The 23,986-nt window shown below is 38.3% G+C and overlaps 1 protein-coding gene across 2 annotated transcripts in view; it reads left to right on the top strand.

Moving 5' to 3' along the window:
* The window catches only part of LOC127415235 (semaphorin-6B-like), a 195,040-nt gene that overhangs the window by 98,537 nt on the left and 72,517 nt on the right, over nt 1–23,986 (top strand). For both annotated transcript variants that reach the window (XM_051653897.1, XM_051653896.1), the window contains exons 2-5: nt 2,597–2,720; nt 4,755–4,869; nt 9,989–10,049; nt 10,166–10,228. In XM_051653897.1, the coding sequence (XP_051509857.1) occupies nt 2,615–2,720; nt 4,755–4,869; nt 9,989–10,049; nt 10,166–10,228 (345 nt within the window). In that variant the 5' untranslated portion in view covers nt 2,597–2,614. The remainder of the gene's footprint in view (nt 1–2,596; nt 2,721–4,754; nt 4,870–9,988; nt 10,050–10,165; nt 10,229–23,986) is intronic.

Below are 23,986 nucleotides of genomic sequence, written 5' to 3'. Positions count from 1 at the left end.
AGAGGCTGTTGGATTTTAATACATGTACGTGTCGACTTAACACCGCAGCACTGAAAAGTGACACTGATTTGTTTATGTTTGCACTGTGATTGTAGCAAACAGAATTTCCACTAAAGTTTCAATGCAAATGTTCTCAGCTTGTTAACACTTGAGCAGAGAGATAGCTGAGAATTATTCATTCATATATTGAGTTTCATGCTATTGAAACCACTGTGGAAAATATATCTGAAGCACATGATGTCTTGTCATTTCCCTGGTTTTCCAGTCTTTCTTTTGTACAAATACAACAATCCATTGTACAATAGATTCATAAGGTATTAAAAGCATGCTTTGCTTTGTAATGCAATAGAAATATCTGTATCAAACTTTTAAGTAGATCCTTACCCCAGTCTGTGTTCAGACAGTGCCAATAGGTTTGACTATTACAGATGATAGTATCAGGATTGTGACAGTTCTCTAGAGTTTCTCTTTGCATCTCTGAAGTGCAGAAGTAATTTTCCAGAAAGATTGCATTGCACTTTAATTTGATAGACATTTGTTTTTTTCTTCACATCTTCTTTCTGTCTGAAGTTTTTGAGAGATTTTGAAAAATACAATACCTGCCTATTGAAATTTCATTTTTAGTAATTCAATTTAAAAATCCACCCCATCTATACATACCGTGACATTCTAAAGCACACCAGTTTTGGGTACATTTTTTAAAAATAGTAATCCACTACAAAGTACTAATTATTTCCTGTAAAAATTGTAATCAGATTACTTTACTAATTACTTCATTGAAAAGTAATCACTTTACTTATTACTTTAAGTTAATTTCTAAAACACTATTCCACTCAACAAATTCAAAATAATGTCTAAATTTCTTGTAAATTTCAGCACCTCACATTTCTCCTTCACAATGACTCATTACAGGGCCATAATACATGTATTCTACATAAATAATATACTAGAAATAAGCTTAATCCTATAATATACTTAAAGGTGCTATAAGCGATTCTTTTTTTTTCATGGAAAGGTATGCAAAAAATCTTACTACTCCCTCAAAGATATTAATGAAATAAGTGTTGTGAGATATCTCACCGGTCTAGACTTTGTAAACCGCAAAGTGTCTGCAGTCTCAGCTTTCTGCCTGTCAATCATTTTGCACGTTCTTATAGTATTGTAGTTGCAGCGAATTATTGAGGCATAGTGCTACTTTTATGCCACGTTGCTCATAACAGTTGTCAGTTGAGGGCACTATTTTGCTGCTGTTGTTTTTGACAACCGTTTCTGCTCGGGTCTTTGGAGTGTGGGTTTTGGAAAAAGAGGCATGGCTAATCCAATGGCTCAGTTTGTGGAAATTCTAGAATGGCTAAAATCGCTTGCAGCACCTTTAAAAGTAATTAAATTAATTAAAAGTCAGTAACTGTAATATGATTACAAGAATTTAAAATGTAATGCATTACAGTACTTTTTGACTAAAAATAATTAGAATTACTTTGTAATTGTATTACACCCAACGCTGAAGCACACACAAATGGACATTTAAAAAGCTAGTGAGCTCCCTACCTAGATAACATTTTAAGGCAGCTATTCCAGAAAGAAGGCAGCAAAGGGGTAATTCAGACCGAATGCATTCTTGTGTTAAAAAAAAAATTGTCGGAGCGCAAGGAATGGAACAAAATGCAGGTGTCACAACACCTTTTTAAAAAAATATATATTATTTAACCATGACACTGTGTCTTAAAAACATGGCGCTCCTTTTCAAGATGCTGATAAAATGAGATGTGGCACAATGGTCACAGATCTCCATCTAGTGCATATTTACATAAAAAAATAAAATAAAAAACAAAACAAGAAACAGCACAGACATACAAAAACACATTTTTAATATAAGTTTTATTTGTGATTTATTATTTATGTGGAAAAAATTAATCCAGTCGGAAGAAATGTTAATAATAAATATACTTAGCCTGTATTTCATTCAATACTGAAATGTATCAATAAAATAGTTCAGTCTTTTAAAAATGGCTGTTTTACCCCATATTTGTGTGCCACATGTGTGTATGTAGCAGCATGTTCTAATGCTAAACTCAATTGGAGTCCTATTTGTACTGTATGACACTAGTTGAATTGCTGCCTTTTTAGAGCATTTCAAATCAGTCACTTATGAGGTTCCATTTCAGTTAGGATGCTTCTTTTGAAGGCAGCTGCCCTATGTAGGCAGTAGACAGAGAGGCAGCCCACTAGCGTTAAAAACAGATCTTCACACAAACTCTGGCCCCCTCCCCATTTCTGCCTCTGTGTGAAGCCCTTTGTTAAACGTCCCCTGGGTTCAGTCCTCGGTCTCATGTCTTTGATGACAGTTCTTTGACACACCACATCGAATGAACCATTAGCACTGACTGTCACAAATTCTATTGGTGGATGACTTAATAACTGATCTTAATCTCTGTGATCTTGGGCTGATGATAGAGCTGTGTATGTGTGTATTTGTGAGAGAGGGTTGGTTTAAAGTACATCAGAGTGCTGGTTTTCTTCACTAAGTGAATGGTGACCAGCAATGTGAGATCTTCCACCGCCTCACCTGACTCTTCTTTGCATGTTCCTTGTACAGTGCCAGAGCTCCGCTGCCATGACGACGGTGGTCAAACCTCTCATCTGGCTCTTCTGGTTGCTGCGGTTGGTTTGTGCAGCCTTCCCTGAGGAACCGGGACCCCTGAACTTCATCCACACTGAAGGTAAAGATCCCTCCATCGCACATGCAGCCAGTCAAGATCAGGGTAGGACCTCGTCTGTTCTGTCAGGCTCTCAGCTTTCACTTTCCTATGCAGAGCAGGCATGTGATTGATCACTGATTGATGGTATTGATCCCATGCATCCCAGCTTAACATATGTGGGTCTATCTATGCTGAAAGATGCTAAAAGCAGGGGGTTTATAACGCTCCAGGCAGGAGGATAAACAGGCAGGGGAGCTGTACGAAGTGCCAGGGAAATTATTATCACTTACTGAGTGAGAAGAAGAGATAGAGAAGGAGAGCAAAAACACTACTGGACCAGGAGGGCTGATGGTGAGAAAAAACTCAATCTATCAAAACCAGTCAAGACCAAACAGAGGTGGTTGTCAACAGTTATTGTGATCAGACACCACTGGCCTTAATTGCTTATGTCACCCACCAACATGCCCATTAAACACATTTTTGAGCCAAATGGATTTTTAATGCATGATTATTTTAGGTAAAAAAAAGTGTTTGTCTAAAACACTGTGGCAGAAACCTCCCAATCAGATGTCTAAATTTGGTCAGTTCATCCAAGTTGCGCCTATCCACTGTCATGTCGCTTGAAACTCCTATTACTTTTTCCCAATATAGTACAAAAGAAGTTATCAAAATGTCACATTTGCTCTTATCTATACAATGAAAATGCATAATGATTGCTGTCATTTTGCTTGGTTTATAAAAAATAAAAAAAAACATATATACTGCATTCAGAGTTGTTCAAAAGTCTGCAATATAAAATGAAACTCTGGGAAATAAACAATGTTTTACATTGTGAAAAATGGAAAACAAAGAAACATTATGACAAAAAAATGAACAATAAATTATTTTCTGCATTATAGATTCTGCACTATTTCTAGGTCACTTATCAAATAAAAAATTTGTGACGTTGGCCATGTTAAATCCTATCTTCAAAAGGACAGATTTCCTTACTTTCATTGAAAGCACAAAATAGGCTCTTTGAAACCTTCTCACTTACAAAATATTAAGAAATTCTGAAATTCATGTTAATTTTTCAGTTAATTTTTATGATTATTATATAATTTGTAATGTAAAAAACTGTCAAAATACAATTATGCATATATAAATCTAAATATATATTTATATATACTGTACATATAATGTAAATGTGTGTACACACTTTATTAGGAGCACTATGGTCCTAATAATGTGCCCTACGTGATCTGGTGTTGTAGCCCATCCACCTCAAGGTTCGACGTGTTGTGCCACCTTAGATGCTATTCTGTTCACTACTATTGTACAGAGTGGTTATCCGAGTTACCGTAGCCTTTCTGTCAGCACAAACCAGTCTGGAGATTCTCCATTGGCCTCTCTCATCAACAATGCATTCCCGTCCACAGAACTGCCACTCATTGAATGTTTTTTGTTTTTGGCACCATTCTGAGTAAACTCTAGAGACTGTTGTATCAAAATCCCAGGGGATCAGCAGTAACAGAAATACTCAAACCAGCCCATCTGGCACCAACAATCATGCTATGGTCTAAATCACTGAGATCACATTTTTTCCCCATTCTGATGGTTGATGTGAACATTAACTGAAGCTCCTGACCTGTATTTGCTTGATTTTATGCATTGCACTGTTGCCACATGATTGGCTGATTAGATAATCGCATGAATAAGTAGGTGTACAGGTGTTCCTAATAAAGTGCTCAGTGAGTGTATATACACACATACACTGTATATTTATACAGGATATACAGTAGGGAAAGTTGGGATTTGAACCAGTGTGTCTTTAAACTAAAAATGTACCAGTAGTCGAACAGGTCTTACTCTTATATTACGAACTAAGATGTTAAAATGTTTATTTATTTATTTATTTTTTAATGTTATTTGGTCATGTCTTATCTTGTCTAGGGCTAGAGCCAAGACTGCCACTAGTGCCCCTGCCCACACAAGTGCAATTAAGAGATGGTACAACTCCCTGTCAAGACTTTCCCTTGGTTACTCATTATCTCTTCTTAATTCTTTTTTTCTCAGTGGTGAGACGGTATCCTCTGTTTCTGGGACGACCTCATCGCTCGTCTCTTAGACAGGAGCCCTTGCACATTCAGAGAATCCTGCAGGTCAATCGTACCCTTTACATTGGAGCCAGGTAAAGCATGAAATAATGCTGATTAGTGTGCTCACCCAGTAATTATTGTAATATCAGCATCTGTAATTACCTGCACAGAGATGTTTGTTCAAGCAAATTATCTGACATTCAAAAATAATTTCTTTTAAAATCAAGAGTCTGAATTGCTGCTGCTTCTGCATGGTTATTAAACAGCTTTAAACCCATTTAAGGACATGCTGGCTCTCCCTGCTCTGTCTCTTTTGGTCTTACAAAGTTATAAATTAAAAGCTCAGACACCTGTAGTCTTAGCCACACACACGCTGTTTGTCCTGGGGGGTAGTGGGGAGGGGTATGCTGAGCAGTGGTGTCAAAAAAGCTTTTGGGCATGGTGTTTTGGTCAGGGTGTGGTTTCGAAAGGGTTACGGGGTCAGTTATGTTTTTGCTTAATTGCAGTTGCCCGTCCCTGCTTCGCAGGAGTCTCGGTTTAGAAATAGATAAACAAAAACAAAACTTCATTAGGTTTGGTGCTTTACAAAAATAAGCTGTTTCTTAAATTCATCCTATGAATTTCTGAACCATGCTTCCCAAAAGTGGTCAGCATGTCCATTGGGGGAGGTCAAACATATGGTTATAGTTACTGAAAGCTGTAAGGGTCCAGGAAGGGGGTGTCCTGCTCCAATAAAGACCATCATACTGTGTCAGGAAATGACCTGCTTGCTAGACCTTAGAGCGTAGACCATGTCAAACCTTCAATCCCAAGAAGAAATACATAACAAAGTGACATACAGCCTCATACACCCATACTGGGCTTTCTCATAATAAAAGGCTAAAAGTCTGTGGCCTAAAGTTGCCCTCGGGTCATTTAGTTAGTAAAAAAACCCAGAGCCAAGCTACCGTTTCACAGACATTTTCCAATGTAGTGCCACTGTGGATGTTGTAATTCGGTGAAATTCAAGTCCAACTGTGTGCAGTCAGCAAACTGTACCTATCAGTGTTTGAAGTAAATGGAGGTGTTTGCCATACCCAACAAAAATGACCTCTGTAAAAAAGAAGATTTATTTAGCCAATGACTTGTGGAAGCAACTGATAATGATGGTGAATGAAGGTGAACTAGGAGGCAATAGTGTTTAGGAGAGAGGGAGAAAGAGAGATAGTTATTGAAGTTTTAAGTCTGGATTTACTGGATATTAGGATACTGGAATGACTGAATAAAGTCCGCAATGGTGTGCTCAAGCCTGATAAGGGGTGCAGGCAGGCTAAATCCTGTTAGCATTAGCATAACCACTCAAGGCCATGCCCTGAGAAAGCGGCCAGACTCTCAACTTCACCTGGTCAGGGTTGAGAGGACAAAATTATTTTGTTAAACATTCTCGATGTCATCTGTTCACTCTGAATATTTCTGGACACCCCAAGTAGTCGCAAACTCTTGGATACACTACTGGGGGAAAAAAACAACTTAAACGTTAAATCTTAGCTGGTCTCCCAGCCTGGTCAGATTGTTCTGCTTGCTGGTTTTAGAAGGGTTTTGGGGCACCTGTCAGCTGGTTTGACTTGGAGACCAGCTGGCCGACCAGCTGAATGGCAGCTTGTCAAGATTGGGAGGCCAGCTAGATCAGCTGAAGACCAGCTATCCAGGCTGGTATACCAGCTAAACCAGCTAAGACCAGGTAAGGGTACAGGTTAAACCAACCTTCGTTGGTTTACTGGTCTTAGCTGGTTTAATGTGATTTAGCTGGTCTCCCATCTTGGGCAAGCTGATGTTTAGCTAAATTAGCTGGTCTGCCAGCTGGTCTGTCAGCCTGACCAGCTGACAAGTGCCCAAAAATCCTCTAAAACCAGCAAAACAGACCAGCCTAACCAGCTTGTCTAAGTTAGGAGACTGGCTAGACCAGCTGAAGACCAGCTTAAACCCAGCTAAGACCAGGTAAGGGTACAGGTTTAAACAGCTTAAGGTGGTTTGCTGATCTTAGCTGGTTTAAGCTGGTTTTTCTGGTCTCCCAGCCTGGGCAAGATGGTGTTTAGCTGGATTAGCTGGTATTCAACCTGACCAGCTGAAAAATGCCCAAAACCCATCTAAAACCAGCAAAACAAAAAGGATAGTTCACCCAAAAATGTACTCACTTTCATATCATCCCAGATATGTATGACTTTTTTTCTTCTTCTGCAGAACACAGATGAAGATTTTTAGATGCAACTGAATGCAAGTGAATGGTGACCAGACATTTCAAGCTCCAAAAATGATATAAAGGCAGCATAAAATGTATCCATATGACTCACATATGGTTAAATCTGTCTTCATAAGTGATATAATAGGTGTGGGTGAGAAACATTTTAATATTTAAGTAATTTTTTACTATAAATCTCCACTTTCACTTTCACATTCTGAAAGTGAACATGAAGATTTACAGCAAAAATTATTGAAATATTGATCTTTTTCTCACTTTGTGTGAGAAACAGATCAATATTTCAATAATATAGACAAGACATATTAAACCACTGGAGTTGTATGGATTACTTTTATGTTGCCTTAACGTGATTTTTGGAGCTTCAAAAGTCTGGCCATCATTCACTTCCATTGTGTGGACCTACAAAGCTTAAATATTCTTTTAAAAATCTTTGTTTGTGTTCAGTAGAAGAAGGAAAGCCATACACATCTGTGATGGCATGAAAGCTAGTAAATTGTGAGAGAATTTTCATTTTTGGATAAACTATGCCTTTAAGCTGTTTTTTCAACAGAGTACAAATTGACTTTTTGTGAAAAACTCCAACCAACCCATAAATAAATAGACCTGAAAGACAAATGAGGTGTTTCTTTTTTTGATCTGTATAAATAATTAATGTCCTGAGTAACTATAGGAGGGAGAGGAATTTTGCCTGTGGTGACACTGTTAAGTCACATTAAATCCAGCCTCGGCCACCTCTTAGTATCTGACCTCTTTAGGAGGTCAAATCTTTCAATTAAACCCAGGAGTGAAACTCAACACATTCCTCCCTCAAACCTGTCACTAACGGTGGGGGACAGGTTCCGGCTGACCTTGGAGGTCATGGATAGGCTAGTGGAGGTCGGACTCTGTCTGAGACATGCAGCCTCCACAGATACAGAGTAACAGAATGTTGTTAAGAATGTTGTAACTGCTTTTACGAATGCCAACAGTACATGGATGCTGTGGTACACAGGCAAGTGGTGTTAGACCTCTAAATATTACAGAGCTTCCAGAAGACACTTGCTTTTTTTTGCTTTACTCTTTACTTGGGTGCTTGTATTCTGCTTAAACTTTGTGCTCTCTAAATAAGGCAAGCACTGTGTAAGTGTATGATAATTTTAACCAGGGCACTTAGGGGCTGCCCAGCACTGAGAGTGAATAGCCAAGGGGGATTCGTTTTAACAAACCACACAGAGTGGGATTGAATAATTTATAGTCAGTCTCATCAAACTTTCCTCGAGAACTCACAAACACACACACACTAGCACACACACAACCTACATTTTTGTTGATGAGTTCCACAGAGTAGTGATGAAGATGGAAGGCTGTGAAAGATACGATCAATACTGCTGCAATAACGTGAGCTTGGCAGATTCACAGATTACAACATTTAGAAGGAAATAGAAAAAGAGAGAGAAAAGATTTTAAATCCTCCAGCACTCTTGTTGGCCACTTGCATGGCAGCTCTTAGCCATTGATCAATATGCAGGAATAAACCACCCTATATAACACCAATCACGCTATGATTAAAAGAGATCAGATTAACAGACACTTTAATAGATGCTGCAAGGTTATAAACAATTTATTAAAGAGGTACTAGTAGGCAGTTCTGAGCCTAAGCTGAACAGTGAGGAGCCCTGGATGCTGTGTTCATTGAGAAACAGCATGCAACATGCGTGCAATGTCGGGGTGGGTTATGAATTATTGACGGGAAATCAAGAATATCGTAACGCAAAGAACCTTGATTATTTAGGACGAGCTGTGAGGAATTGTTTTACGGAGGGTTTGCTCTAAAATAGCAAATGTGGGTAAATTCATGTAGTAACAAGAATGTAATAGCAATTTCCTTAATATTTAAAGGAATATCCCGGGTTCAATACAAGATAAGCTCAGTCAACAGCATGTGTGGCATAATGTTGATAACCATACAAAAATTTATTTAGACTCGTACATAGTTTTCTTTAAAAAAAAAAAAAAAAGCTAAATCTGGGTTACAGTGAGACACTTACAATGAAAGTGAATGGGGCCAATTGTTAGAGGATTTAAAGGCAGAAATTTCAAGCTTATAGTTTTATAAAAGCACTTATGCTGTTAAAACTTCTGTATTATTTTAAGTATTTAAATTAAAATTTTTACAATTGTTTTAGGGTTTTAGGTTTTTTTTACTATATCGCCATGCCAACGCAGTTGAAAAAGCTGCTATAACTTTACACAAAAAAGGTTAGTAAGTGATTTTATCACACTAAAATCATGTTAACATGCATATTGTTTATGTCTTGTGGCTATACTTTTGAAGCAGTGAGCATTTTAATGTTTACGGACTGGCCCCATTCACTTCCATTGTAAGTGCCTCTCTGGAACCCAGATTTTTGCTGCTGCTTTTTTTTTTTTTTTTTTTTTTTAACAAAAGGAGGATTTTATTTTTCAAAATTATTTTTTGTGGTAATCGATATTATGCCACAAATGCTGTCGATTGAGCTTAACTTGTATATAACCAGGAATATTCCTTTAAATGTCAAAGTCAGAATATATACAATTTTATGCTTCATTCTGTACACAAGGCTGAGGGATAGTTCACATATACTTAGTCATCATTTACTGACTCTCATGATGTTTCTTTTTTTTCATGGAACACAAATATGTTAGGCAGACTGACAGCCGCATTGCCGTTCACTTTCATTGTATGGAAAAAAGATGCAATGAAAGTGAATGGTGACTGAAACTATCATAAAACCTAGCACCTCCTTTTGTGTTCACAGAAGAAATAAAGTCATAGGGGTTTGATACAACATAAGGGTGAGTAAATGATGCAAGAATTTGTTTAAAATTTTTAGGTGAACTATCCCTTTAAGAAATTGAAGGATTTCAGTAATGTATTATGTTGTGCTGCTGGTCTGTGGTGAGTCACAATCTCTCTCTCTCTCTCTCTTTCACATTGTGTTCTTGTGTGTCAGGGATGACCTTTTCCGTGTGGAGCTGGACAACGTGGTGGGAGAAGAAATGTTTTACAGCAAGGTGAGAGCTTACCAGAAACACACACACACAAAAACACACATATACACACTTCAAACCTCTGTACTGTGAATGACAGGTCCCGTCATTAATGAACTTCCCTCTAAACTCTGTTACAGAAAAGAACATGGGAATCCAACAAAAATGACATCAGAATCTGTAGAATGAAGGGAAAACATGAGGTGAGTGACACTTTTACTAAATTATGACATACCACTGAATTCTATTGTTTTTATATAAAACTATTTATTATGACTACAGACTTTATATATATATATATATTATGTTATGTTTTTTTTTTTTTTTTTTTTACAAAACAAAGGTGGGAGTCAATAAATAAATAAACCTACAGGTAGATAAAATAAAAAAATAAAAAAATATGTAGAGACAAAGAAAATTGCAATTAAAAATTAAACATTATTGAAATGATGCAATAAAATAATTATGAGTTAAACTAGAATTGTGCAATTGTGACTTAATAATCTAAACATAATACGCTGACTACAGATTAACTCTAACACAAACCCTTATTATTTCCCTCAAAGAAAACTTTTATCAGAATCAGAATCAGAATGAGCTTTATTGCCAAGTATGTTTACACATACAAGGAATTTGTCTTGGTGACAGGAGCTTCCAGTGTACAACTATACAAAAACAGCAACAAGACTTTTAAAAAAATAATTAAAATTGAATAAAAAATATATAAATATTGAAAAGAAAAAAGTATATATAGAATACACAATAGACTATATATCCATACAAACATACATATACACACACATACATACACACACATACATATACATACATATATACACATATGAATATTTATACATACATATACATACATCACATACACATACGTAATGCAAATCTAAATACAAATCGGTTATGTACAGTGCAAGGAAGTGTAATGGCAGAAGAGGTTGGATGTATTGGATAATATAAAAAGACTAAGCTGTGAATTGCACATTAATTATTGCTCAAAGGGGCAGTTTTAACTGTTCATGAAATGGATATCCTGGGGGAAAAAACTGTTCCTGTGCCTGACGGTTCTGGTGCTCAGAGTTCTGAAGCGTCGGCCAGAAGGCAACAGTTCAAAAAGGTATTGGCAGGGTGAGTGGGGTCCAGAGTGATTTTTCCAGCCTTTTTCCTCACTCTGGAAGTGTATAGTTCTTGAAGGGGGGGCAGGGGGCAACCAATAATCCTCTCAGCAGTCCGAACTGTCCTTTGTAGTCTTCTGATGTCTGATTTCGTAGCTGAACCAAACCAGACAGTTATTGAAGTGCAGAGGACAGACTCAATGACTGCTGAGTAGAACTGTATCAGCAGCGCCTGTGGCAGGTTTAATTTCCTCAGCTGGCGAAGGAAGTACAACCTCTGCTGGGCCTTTTTCACAATGGAGTCAATGTGGGTCTCCCACTTCAGGTCCTGTGAGATGGTAGTGCCCAGGAACATGAATGACTCCACTGCTGCCACAGTGCTGTTTAGAATGGTGAGGGGGGACAGTGTTGGGGGGTTCTTCCTAAAGTCCTTATTAATAATATGTACACAATAATGTACAGATTTTGCTGTTTCAGAAGGAAATTGGTACTTTAATTCACCAAAGTGGCATTCAACTGATCACAATGTATAGTCAGGACATTACTGATGTAAAAAACAGCACCATCACTATTTGAAAAAAGTCATTTTTGATCAAATCTAGACAGGCCCCATTTCCAGCAGCCATCACTCCAACAACTTATCCTTGAGTAATCATGCTAAATTGCAAAAAAAATCACTTGCAGAAAATCACTTACCATTATATCAAACACAGTTGAAAGCTATTTGGTTCATTAAATAAATCTTAACATTGTCTTTGTTTTTGTTTTGAGTTGCCACAGTATGCAATAGACTGGCATGTCGTAAGGTCAAAATTAGGTCAAAAATGGCAAAAAAAAGAAACAGCTTTCTCTAGAAACTCATCAGTCAATCATTGTTTTGAGGAATGAAGGATATACAATGATGGAAATTGCCAAAAAACTGAATATTTCATACAAAGGTGTACACTACAGTCTTCAAAGACAAAGGACAACTGGCTCTAACAAGGACAGAAAGAGATGTGGAAGGCCAGATGTACAACTAAACAAGAGAATAAGTACATCAGAGTCTCTAGTTTAGGAAATAGACACCTCACATGTCCACAGCTGACAGCTTCATTGAATTCTACCTGCTCAACACCAGTTTCATGTACAACAGTAAAGAGAAGACTCAGGGGTGCAGGCCTTATGGGAAGAATTGCAAAGTAAAAGCCACTTTTGAAACAGAAAAACAAAAAGTAAAGGTTAGAGTGGGCAAAGAAACACAGACACTGGACAACAGATAATTGGAAAAGAGTGTTTTATATCTTAACGCAATTGAGCTTTTGTGGGATCAGCTAGACTGTAAGGTGCGTGAGAAGTGCCCGACAAGACAGCCACATCTATGGCAAGTGCTACAGGAAGCATGGGGTGAAATGTCACCTGAGTATCTGGACAAACTGACAGCTAGAATGCCAAGGATCTGCAAAGCTGTTATTGCTGCATGTGGGGGATTGTTTGATGAGAACTCTTTGAAGTAGTTTAAGAAGTTTCAAATTGTAATAGTAAATTTTCACGTTATTAATGTCCTGACTATACATTGTGATCAGTTGAATGCCACTTTGGTGAATAAAAGTACCAAAGAGCTTTCCATAGCTCTTTCCATAAGAGCAAAATCTGTACATTATTCCAAACTTTTGGAAGCCAGTGTATAAAAAAAAAAAAAATCCAATTAAGAATGTACCTAAATGACAGTTTGTCCCCAAATTATAGCCCAGATTAAAAAGACACAAACTCATATCACTCATATTTAACTTTCTCACTCATATTTTTAAGTCTTTTACATTTGCCAGTATGTATGAGGTACCGGGAATGTACCTTGATCGCTTTGGAAATCTGCTCAAAATAAGACAATAGATACAGTTACAATAAATACCAGTAGATGTGTACACATTATGCACAATATACAATCTAAATATTATATTGTATACGATATACAATATATGATGTATACAGTAGAGGATAGAACTGAAATAATGAGTATCCACATGTGTGGAATGTATTTTTATGTTTAAATGACACTTAAGTTGAGGTCCTGGTTGAACAGAAATGCAGCATTGGGAAAGACGCTGCACAGGTGTCTGTTGATCTTGGATTGGATTGCTTTGAAACGTAAATAACTAGGTTGGGCGGGATCTTCAAAAATCTTTGTGACCCCGTTCCGGACTTCAAAGACAGTTAAACTGTTTCCAAATCAAAAGCCATGGCTTAACAACGAGGTTCGGGCTCTGTTAAGAACTCGTGATGTAGCATTCAGATCCGGAGACACACTGGCCTACAACAATGCCCGGGGGCAGCTGAAGAAGGGTACCAAGAAGGCAAAGCATGCATATAAACAGCGAATAGAGTTATTTCAACAACAGTGACTCTCACCGTATGTGGAAGGGGATTAAGGCGTTGACAGATTACAAGAACAACAACGCTCTCCACACTAACACCGACACTTCATTCCCTGACGTTCTCAAAAAGTACTTCGCTCGCTTTGAAGAACAAAATGCAGGAGGATTTGTCACACATACCACAACGACGGACAAGGAACAAATACTCACTTTACACCATCATCAAGTGAAGTCTGTCTAGCGCAGAATTGATTTCACCAAAGCAGCTGGCCCAGATGGAGTGCAAGGAAGGGTACTGAAGGTCTGTGCAGACCAATTGGCAGGGGTGTTTACAAATATATTCAACCTCTCATTGAAACAAGCTTTTGTTCCTACTTGCTTCAAATCGTCAATTACCATCCCTGTACCCAAGAAATCACCACCAAAATGTCTGAATGACTATCGGCTAGTTGCTCTAACATCTGTAGCTATGAAATGCTTAGAAAGATTAATTCTGCTGCACATTAAGTCGGTTATTCCAATCAATCTTGATCAATATCAATTTGCCTATCGAGCAAACAGGTCCACGGAAGATGCAATTTCAGTAGCATTGCATGCTGCCCTAGCCCATTTGGACCAGCAGAACATATATGTGCAGATGCTCTTCATTGATTTTAGCTCAGCTTTCAATACCATCGTTCCTCACAAACTGGTCAGGAAACTCAGCATCTTAGGTTTGGGAACTTCACGTTGCAGTTGGATCATGAACTTTCTTACAAACAGACACCAGCAAGTTAAACTAGGAAACCACACCTCCTCCACCTTGATTCTCAACACTGGAGCGCCACAAGGCTGTGTTCTAAGCCCTGCTCTCTATACATTTTTCACATATGATTGTTCTGCAACTTGCTCCACTAACACCTTTGTCAAGTTTGCGGATGACACAACTCTGGTGAGGCTGATAACTGACAACGACGAGACAGCCTACAGGCAGTGAAACACTTGGCGAGTGGTGTTCTGGCAACAATCTTGTCCTTAACACTTCAAAAACAAAAGAACTCATAGTAGATTTCAGTAAGACCCGGAAATCCACTCATTCTGCCCTCTACATCAATGGAGAGGAGGTGGGAAGGGTGGAGAGTATCAAATTCCTGGGAATCTACATCACACAAGATTTGACTTGGTCCCTGAATACATCACATTTAGTGAAGAGGGCCCAACAAAGACTTGTTTTTCCTACAAATGTTAAGAACGTCCCATTTACCGACCATGTTACTCAGTAATTTTTATCGCAGTACCATGGAGAGTATTCTTTCCTACTGCATGACAGTGTGGTATACCAGCTGCACTGCTGCTGACCGACGGGACGTGACACACGTAGTGAAGGCAGCACAGCGGGTCATTGGTTCTGAGCTCACAAGCCTGGATGAGTTACACTCAAACACACTCCTTAAGAAGGCTAGGAGCATCAGCAAAGATCCAACTCATCCGGGACACCAACTGTTTCAGCTGTTACCATCGGGAAGGCGGTTCAGAACAGTGGCAACACGTACAAATAGACTGAAAAACAGCTTCTTTCCACAGGCTTTAAATTCCTTAAACTCCTGTAGATCTGTTTTTGGGGGGAGCAGCTCCACCTGTGCTGTTATAGATCGACCCCACCCATCACACACACACTAGGACTGATCTATGATGAAATACTTGTTTTTTTGCATGTCCTGCCACATTGTGTAATGTCCCAGCATGCAAATACATGTTTTTTAGGGCACTTACTTATTATTCTATGCACATTTCTATAGGTGTAAGCACTTTGTGTGAGCTATTTGGAGGAGATGATGCTACTCGACATTTAATTGTAAAAACAATGACAATAAATAAATCAATCAGTCAATCAATCAGTGTCCTAGACCAGTAGAGTCCATTTATTCCATTATTTTTTTCATTCATGATAAATTAAAGGTTTTTATATGTGTGTTGCATTGTTTGTGCACCTGCGCACATTGTAAGGTCTTATTACAGGAGAAACCTGTGGCAAATTTGCAGGACATCTGTGTCAAAAGCAGCCAGCGGTCCCCACAACTGCCCACGCATGACCACTGCAGATATCTTTCTTTCACACACCCTTTCAGCTTCTGCCTCTAAAATGCTGGCTATTTCGTCTGACTTCAAATGAGAGTGAAAGGGAGATTTTATTGAAAGCTGTCTGTGTGGGAAGAACGAGGGATGACTTAATCCCCTCCAGGCGAGAAATGAGAGAAAAAGAGAACAGACGACTTATTTAACACCGAAAGTAACACCTGACATTGAATATGGGTGAGAGAGAGTAAGACAAAAGCACAGCGAAGAGGGCAGGTGAGATGAGAAGAGACATATAAAGGAACAGAGAGAGAATGCGAGCTGCTGTCCCATCTGTCTGCCCTTGGGACGGACAGAAAGAGACTAACATGTTGGGAGGAGTGAAGCGGTCAGTGAGAGAGAGAGAGAGAGTGACAAGAAAGACATTAAAGGGTTAGTTCACCCAGAAATGAAAATTCTGTCATCATTTACTCAGTCTCATTTCCCTCATTCTCTTTCATTGCATGGCAAAGGGCAACATGAACATTCTGTTAAACATGCATAAACCATTTTGCGCTCCATGGGAGAAAGAAAGTTATAACGGTTTGGAACAACGTGGGTAAACTATTTCTATAAAGAGTGAGTCAGCTTAACATAATGGAGAGAGATAAAGGGAAAGAGAGAAATATGATTATGGTTGGGAGGGAAAGGAGGGAGAGAGAGAATTGCGCTCTTAGAGTTAATAAGTCTGCAAACATGAGAGGTCATGCAGAAATGAACGAGACATGAGACAAGCTCTTAAACAGCCCAAGATCTCACAGTGAGTGGACACTGACACACATACACACCTGCATAAACATACACTGTGTGTACACACATTCACATCATCCTCTAGTCCTCCTGTGTGAGTCCTTGCGTTTGTCACAGTGATACATTCTCCACTGGGGTAATTGGTTTTGGTAATTAAATGTTTCTGCACGGCTGATCTAAGAGGCCACACGGCTGTAATTGGGAGGGAAATTCAATCTCCCCATCTCTGCCCTCTTCATCTGGAGCTGCAGGAGGCCATTTTGAATCTCTGATGATTGCAGATGCAGTATCTTCTCTCACTACAAATGTCAAAGGCAATAAAGTTCATAAAGAAAATAAATTCTATGCCAATTTTAGACACGTTTTACATTATGATTGACAGTAGAGGTCTGCACGGGCCTTAAAATGAAACCTGAACCTGACTCGTACCCGAGACCCTACTTGGCCCGAACGATACCTTCAGAGTATAAGCCCGAACCCGACTCGAACCCAAAATTGCTCACTATCCTTATAATTTCTTCTCCTAGCAAGTACTGTTGCAATAGGTTATATTTTATGTAAGCATATAGGCAACATTCATAACAGTATTGAAACAGTAAACATACAGTTTTAACAAGGTACAGCAGCCCCTCAGTACACTAGAGCAGAACGGAAAAAAGCATTGATTTAACCGTTTATGCACTGAAACGTTGCTTGGTGCAGAACAATCTGGAATAATATTAAACAACGCAACAGTCTCCACTTTACAGCCTGAACATGTTCAGAACGTTGAATCTTTGTGACAACTGCACTAAAAACAGTCTAGATGGAGTGCAAAGAATGAAACAGAGCGACATGTGTTTTTAAAAATTTTAAGTTCTTTTTAACTTTACACGGTTTTCAAACAGTCCTGGTCCTGCGCAAGACACGGAAGAAACAGCTGGACATGGCACAACAGTCAAAGACATTCTTCCAGCATGTGTTTGCATAGGAAAACAATGGGAAAACAGAACAGACACACACAAATACACATTTGGTGTGAACGGCCCCCAACTCGTCTGTTCACCCGTGTCTGTAAGGGTGCTTTCACACTGGCAGTTTAGTTCGAGACAGAGCACGGTTCACATGAAAAATTGGTAATGTGAAAGCTGTCATGCGGACCGGGGAGCACACCGCGGTACCAAACCCGAGACTACCTGTAGGAGGTGGTCTGAGTTCGGTTGCAATGGAACTGTAGCGCAATTCGCGTGAATGTGAAAGCAACTCGGACTCGGGTGCGCACTCGTTCAGGAAGTAAAGTAACCTGCGCATGCGTATTAACCGATGACGACATCATTAGTTTCGACAACACACGAGGAACCACACATTCCTGAAAGTCCCAAAAAGGTAATGACACCACAATGACATACAACACTATAAATACTGTCTGTCTGTCTATCTATCTATACACCTTATAAATACTAAATATAAATACTATTATAGATTATAAATATAGGGTATAACAGGAGATGACAGTGGCGATTTCTTCACCTTGGACACGAGCGTGAGTAAGCATGCAGTGTATACAAAGATGCAAATGAATTCCTCAAAAAATGCCGTTTGCGAGCAGCAGCAAGCCGCCTTCCCCTGGACATCTGATGAGTTACGCCATGAAGCGCACATATACGCAGTTGTCATTCACTCTGCTGTGCATAATGGCACCAAAATAATACAAAAACAAAAAGTATGATGAGTCGCATTGTGTTCTCCATGCGTGTTTGTGATGACGTAAGATGAACACAAATGGACCGGGGTTCGATTGAATCAAGTGAGTGTGAAACCAAACCAACGCTGTGGGGGGCACCGGGAACAATCGCACTTGGAATCAGACCGCAGCAAACGTGCCCAGTGTGAAAGCCCCCTAAGTGAGAGCGCGTGTGTGAAACAAGTTCGGTAGGCAGGTGTTTTTTTTTTTTTTTCATTAATTACAAACCCGAAGTCCTACTTGAAAAACTGACCCGAACTCGGCCCAAAACCCGTCAGGTTCTTGGGTGCTGTCGGTCCTGGGTCGGGTTGCAGACCTCTAATTGACAGCACTTAGTCTGATTGTATTACCAATAATGTACTGACACAGCTCACTGCACTTACAATCTCACACACACACACACATGTAGAATATTAAAGAACCACTCTGAATCTAAAAGGACCATTTTGAACCTGGATTGTGAATAGAAGTGAAACGGTATGAATCTGTATTTTTTATTTTATTATTTATTTTTATCCCCTTTTCTCCCAATTTGGAATGCCCAATTCCCACTACTTTGTAGGTCCTCGTGATTGTGCGGTTACTCACCTCAGTCCGGGTGGCGGAGGACAAGTCTCAGTTGCCTCTGCTTCTGAGACAGTCAGTCTGCGCATCTTATCACGTGGCTTGCTGTGTGTGACACCGCGGAGACTCCCAGCACATGGAGGCTTATGCTACTCTCCGCGATCCACGCACAACTTGCCATGCGCCCCATTGAGAGCGAGAACCCCTAATCGTGACCACGAGGAGGTTACCCCATGTGACTCTACCCTCCCTAGCAACCGGGCCAATTTGGTTGCTTAGGAGACCTGGCTGGAGTCACTCAGCACGCCCTGGATTCAAACTGAATCTGTATTTTTAATGCAAATAAACTACTCTCTGAATCAGAATTCTGAATATAAAAGAACCAGTTTAAATCTGAATTCTGAATCTATAATAGCCATTCAGAATCTATATTCTGCTCTAAATCTAAATTCTGTATCTAATAGAAATATTCTGAATTTGAATTCTGAATTTAAAAGAACTATTGTAAATCTGAATTCTGAATCCGAAATAACTATTCTGATTCTTAATGAACACTTGTGAATCTAATTTTTGAATGTAAAAGAACTATTCTGAATCTCAGTTCTGAATCTTAATGAACTATTTTGAATCTAATTTCTGAATCTAAAAGAATGATTCTGAATCTGAATTCAGAATCTAAAACAACTATTGTGAATCAGAATTCTGAATCTAAATGAACTATTTTGGATCTGAATTCTGAATCTAAATGAACTATTGTGAATCCATTTTCTGAATCTTAAAGAATGATTCTGAATCCGCATTCAGAATCTAAAATAACTTTTTGTGAATCTGAATACAAAATCTATTAGAATTTTAATGGATCTGAATTCTGAATCTAAATGAACTATTGTGAATCCATTTTCTGAATCTAAATGAACTCTTGTGAATCCATTTTCTGAATCTAAATGAACTCTTGTGAATCCATTTTCTGAATCTAAATGAACTCTTGTGAATCCATTTTCTGAATCTAAATGAACTATTGTGAATCCATTTTCTGAATCTAAATGAACTCTTGTGAATCGAATTTCTGAATCTAAAAGAGTGGTTCTGGATCTGAATTTAGAATAAAAAAGAACTATTGTAAAACTAGGTTCTGAATATAAAAGAAAGATTCTGAATTCTTAATCTAAAAAACATTGGGTTTTGAATCTACAGTAAGTAAAGCACTGAATCAGAAAAAAAAAACACTCACTAGCAAATCACAGCACACATTGCTTTGGTTTTTAAGCATTTTATTTATGTTTCTTTCTCTCTCGTATGTTTTGTAATGTTAATTTTGTTTTGCTCTCTGAGAGATCCATTTAAGGTGCTACAGGTCTAACACACTTTTTTTAGTCCTCATTACAGTACATGCTGTCTCTCAGTCACACTTCTGCATCCTTAAGCACCATGATTGCTTTAGTTAGTCCCTAGCCTGCTCTCAATGTTGATGTTAGCCCATGGTGTGTTCACCAGCCATCAGCGTCAAAGTGTGTCAGTGAGAGACAGAGGAGCTCAGGAGGGGGTGTGGATTAGCCCTAGAGCATGCTGAGGAAGAGCTAAAACACTCAATCCCTCTCTCACACATGTACAAAACCCTAATAATTTTTAATCCATCTCTCTCTTAGTCTATCCCTTTGCTTGCTAACACACACCCTATACAACCACAAACACACACACACACACACACACACACACACAAACACACTCACTTGAGATTTTTTCTGGCAAATTTGTGCTAATTTAGCCCTCCCTGTTAATATGGTCCCTGTCTGACTGAGACTGCAGTCACGACAATTACAAAGAAAATTCTAGAGATGACAATATTGCCACAGGAAAAAGAGAGAGAGAGAGAGAGAGGAAAAAGGAATGCTCTGCCAATTTCTTTTGCTCTTTCTCCCTAGCCTTGAAATCAAGACAAAGCTCAAATGCATTCTCTCCTCTCATGGTTTGAGAAACAGACTAACTTGAGCCTATACTGGAAACCTTTTGAGAGTTAGCTGTGCTTATAGTAAATATGACCCTTTGATAATGGGGAACAGAGTGTTTGAAGTGGTTAAGGTGACCGCAGTGGGGCGAGATTACCCTCTGCTCCTCTCACAGGTAATGTGCAGTAGGGATGGAGTGGGTCTAAAAACAGCTCTGACCTATAGGAACCCATAACAATGGATCGTCACAGAGGTTAAGCCCCGACTATAATATAACACAGATATAATACAAAATATTGCCTGCTATACATAGTTTGATTTGTTCATTTTCACTGTATTTTGATGTATTATAATTCAATATGTGTGACATACTCCAGATTAATTTTAACAGCATTTCTTTAATTTCATGTTAGAAGTTATGTAAAGTTACAAATATTATATCAATATATATATATATATATATATATATATAATATTTCATGAGTTCGCTGGCTCATATAATCCTTGGCATAAGGGTAAATGGATTTGGCGAGCTGTACAGTGTATGGAGGGTTTGAGCTGTATATTCTGCAGTCTGAAATCTAGTCTATTGTCTTAGAAGAATGTGGCTAATGTAATGTCGTTTAAGTAGCAGAGATCACTTGAAATATTAAACTACCCTCTCAGTTGTGCAATTGGCTGGAATTTGTTCTCCCTTTAAAGTCTTTAGTTTATACATTTGGTTTCGACAGCTTTGCCAGCCCACCAGGAAAAGTCCCGGTGCTCCCAATGGCCAGTCCAACCCTGATGTGCAATATCAAGTCAGTTGATCAGGCTGCATAAGGCACCGTTGGCAGACTGAAATGGATGGTTTATAGTGTAATCGTGAGATAGCACTATGAAGGAATGTGTTTAGATGTAAAGATATCTGTGATAATGGAATGTAGGGAGTATTATCAACAGATGTGTGGTGGCGGTACAGTCGTCATGTCTGGAGACTCAGCAGAGCGAGAGAGAGTGAAAAAGAGAAAGACAGAGAGAGAAGAGGAATGCACTTGTTCAGGTCAACATCTGTTAGATAAAAGCATCTGCTATGCAGGCAACGCCCATTTAGAGAATCTCACACACAGAGATGCACACACAAGATTAGGTGGTAACTTGTCTGTTCCCTTGGCATAAATAATTTAGTACTTTGACACTAAAAGTGAGAATTTGCAGTCATAGTCAGGGCCGTGTAATCTGAATAGACACGGCATACAGATACAGGGCAGAAAGACATGGAGAGGATTTTATTTGGGGAGTGTTGTCCTTGTCCCAGTAGCCTTTGGCTTGCTTACTTGGGGGGTTCAAGAGACAATAAACGCGGGAGAAGACAGGCCATTTGTAAAAAAAAATTATGGGAGGAATCGTAATTCTCAATATGGCGGCTGTAGTAAAAGTACCGCCTTTTAGTTAAACGACCCAATCCCCTTTTTGATAGTTAGTTTGTTTAATCTAGATAGCACTTACACAATAATTTGACATGCCTGAACATACATTTTTTGTTGCATTATTTGAGCTTAAGAAGCAGAAAGACATTTCTAAAAAAAAAAATTATGATACCATTATTATGAAATTTTAAATCCGAGTTGAAATATTTGACTAAAGCTCAGTATTGACAAACAGTTTAGGAGGTTTCAGTCTTTTTCTCCATTCAAATAGATTGGAGCTGTTCTTGTATGCCAATTGCCTGGCTCTCAAAAACATATTGAGCTACACAAAACACATAAGCTACACAAGTTACACATAAGTATTTTCTCAGGCACTTATTGAGTCTAAACAGATGCACAACTTACATAATTTCAGTACACCCAAAGGACAATAATCATATTATACTGTTCATGTGTTGTACTTGCTATATTTTACTTAAGTGTTGTTTCTTCATCAAATAGCAATGTCAAATGTAAATCAAGTCAATCACTGAAACAACAGTGCCACCTTGAGTAAGAAATAATATGTATAATACTGTATGTATGTGTACATGCATATGGGATACTGATAATTCACCATTGCTTCACAGAAAATCAACACGATATAGTATTTATTGGTATGAATATAGTACTAATTTATCTTGTAATAAACAAAGAAATATATATCCTGTAATAGAAAATGTATATAGATATGAAATAATCATAAAAATATCATTTATGTAAGTGAAAGAAAATAACAACAACACTCTTACATACTTATAGTCTCTAATGAACTTTTAGTTGCAATTTTGGCTTTGTGTGTGTGTGTGTGTGTGTGTGTGTGTGTGTGTGTTATACTATTTATAAGAGAGAGATTGAGGAATACTAAAAAGGTGTTGGCATAATGGATGAGGTACAGGGGGTAGAATGAGGTCCTGGGTCACTTAAGACCCGAGGTATGCGTTTAAAGGTTCAAATTATTTTGGGGGTTTAATACAAGTTAAGCTCAATTTACAGCATTTGTGGCATAATGCTGATAACCACAAATAAATAATTTCATCTCATCCCTCCTTTAAAAAAAATACAAATACAAAATCGAGGTTATAGTGACACATTTAGAATGGAAGTGAAGGGGTCCAGTTTTTGGAGGATTTAAAGGCAGAAACGTGAAGCTTATAATTTTATAAAAGCACTTACATTAATTCTTCTGCTGCAACTCAAATTAATTGAGCTGTAAAATTGTTTTAATCGTTTTTACGGTATTATGGTTTACAGCGTTTTGTTGTCATGGCAACAAAGTTGTAAAATTGTATATAACTTTACACAGACGGGGTTAGTAAGAGATTTCATGACATTCAAATCATGTTAACACACATATCTTGTGGCTATACTTTTGAAAGAGTGAGTATTTGAACGTATATGGATTGGCCCATATTCACTTAGATTATAAGTGTCTCACTGGAACCCAGATTTTTGCTTAAAAAAAAGAAAAAAAAAAAGAACAGGGACAATTTGAAACACATTTTTGTGTTAATGAATATTATGCCACAAATGCTGTCAATTGAGCTTAATTTAACAGGACCCAGAATATTCCTTTAAAGGGACTTTAGGGGTTTGTGAGGTACTAAGCTGCCGAAACAATATGTATTGTGAAAAACACTATATAAATAAACTCTTACTTGAACTGAAATATAGAGAGGGGACAGGGTCCAGTGAATAGACCAGTACAGATGTATGAGGAGAAATGCTTAGAGAGAATAGAGAATGGGAAAAATAAATACAGAGAGAATGGATAAAGGGATAATTGGACTGGTAGTAGGAGAGGAAAAATAAAGCCATGAGAAAAGACAAGGCCATTGTAAAACAGAGCAGAGGAGGACAGTTGATGGTGAGGAGAGAGAGAGAACCTCTAATGGACTAATGAATATTGTGTAAATGAATCAGGCCTCTTTGAAAATATGAAATGAGGGGATAAAAAT

The sequence above is a fragment of the Myxocyprinus asiaticus genome, chromosome 24 (assembly GCF_019703515.2).
Source record: "Myxocyprinus asiaticus isolate MX2 ecotype Aquarium Trade chromosome 24, UBuf_Myxa_2, whole genome shotgun sequence".
Lineage (NCBI taxonomy): Eukaryota > Metazoa > Chordata > Actinopteri > Cypriniformes > Catostomidae > Myxocyprinus > Myxocyprinus asiaticus.
This window is presented reverse-complemented; position numbering and strand designations above follow the sequence as displayed.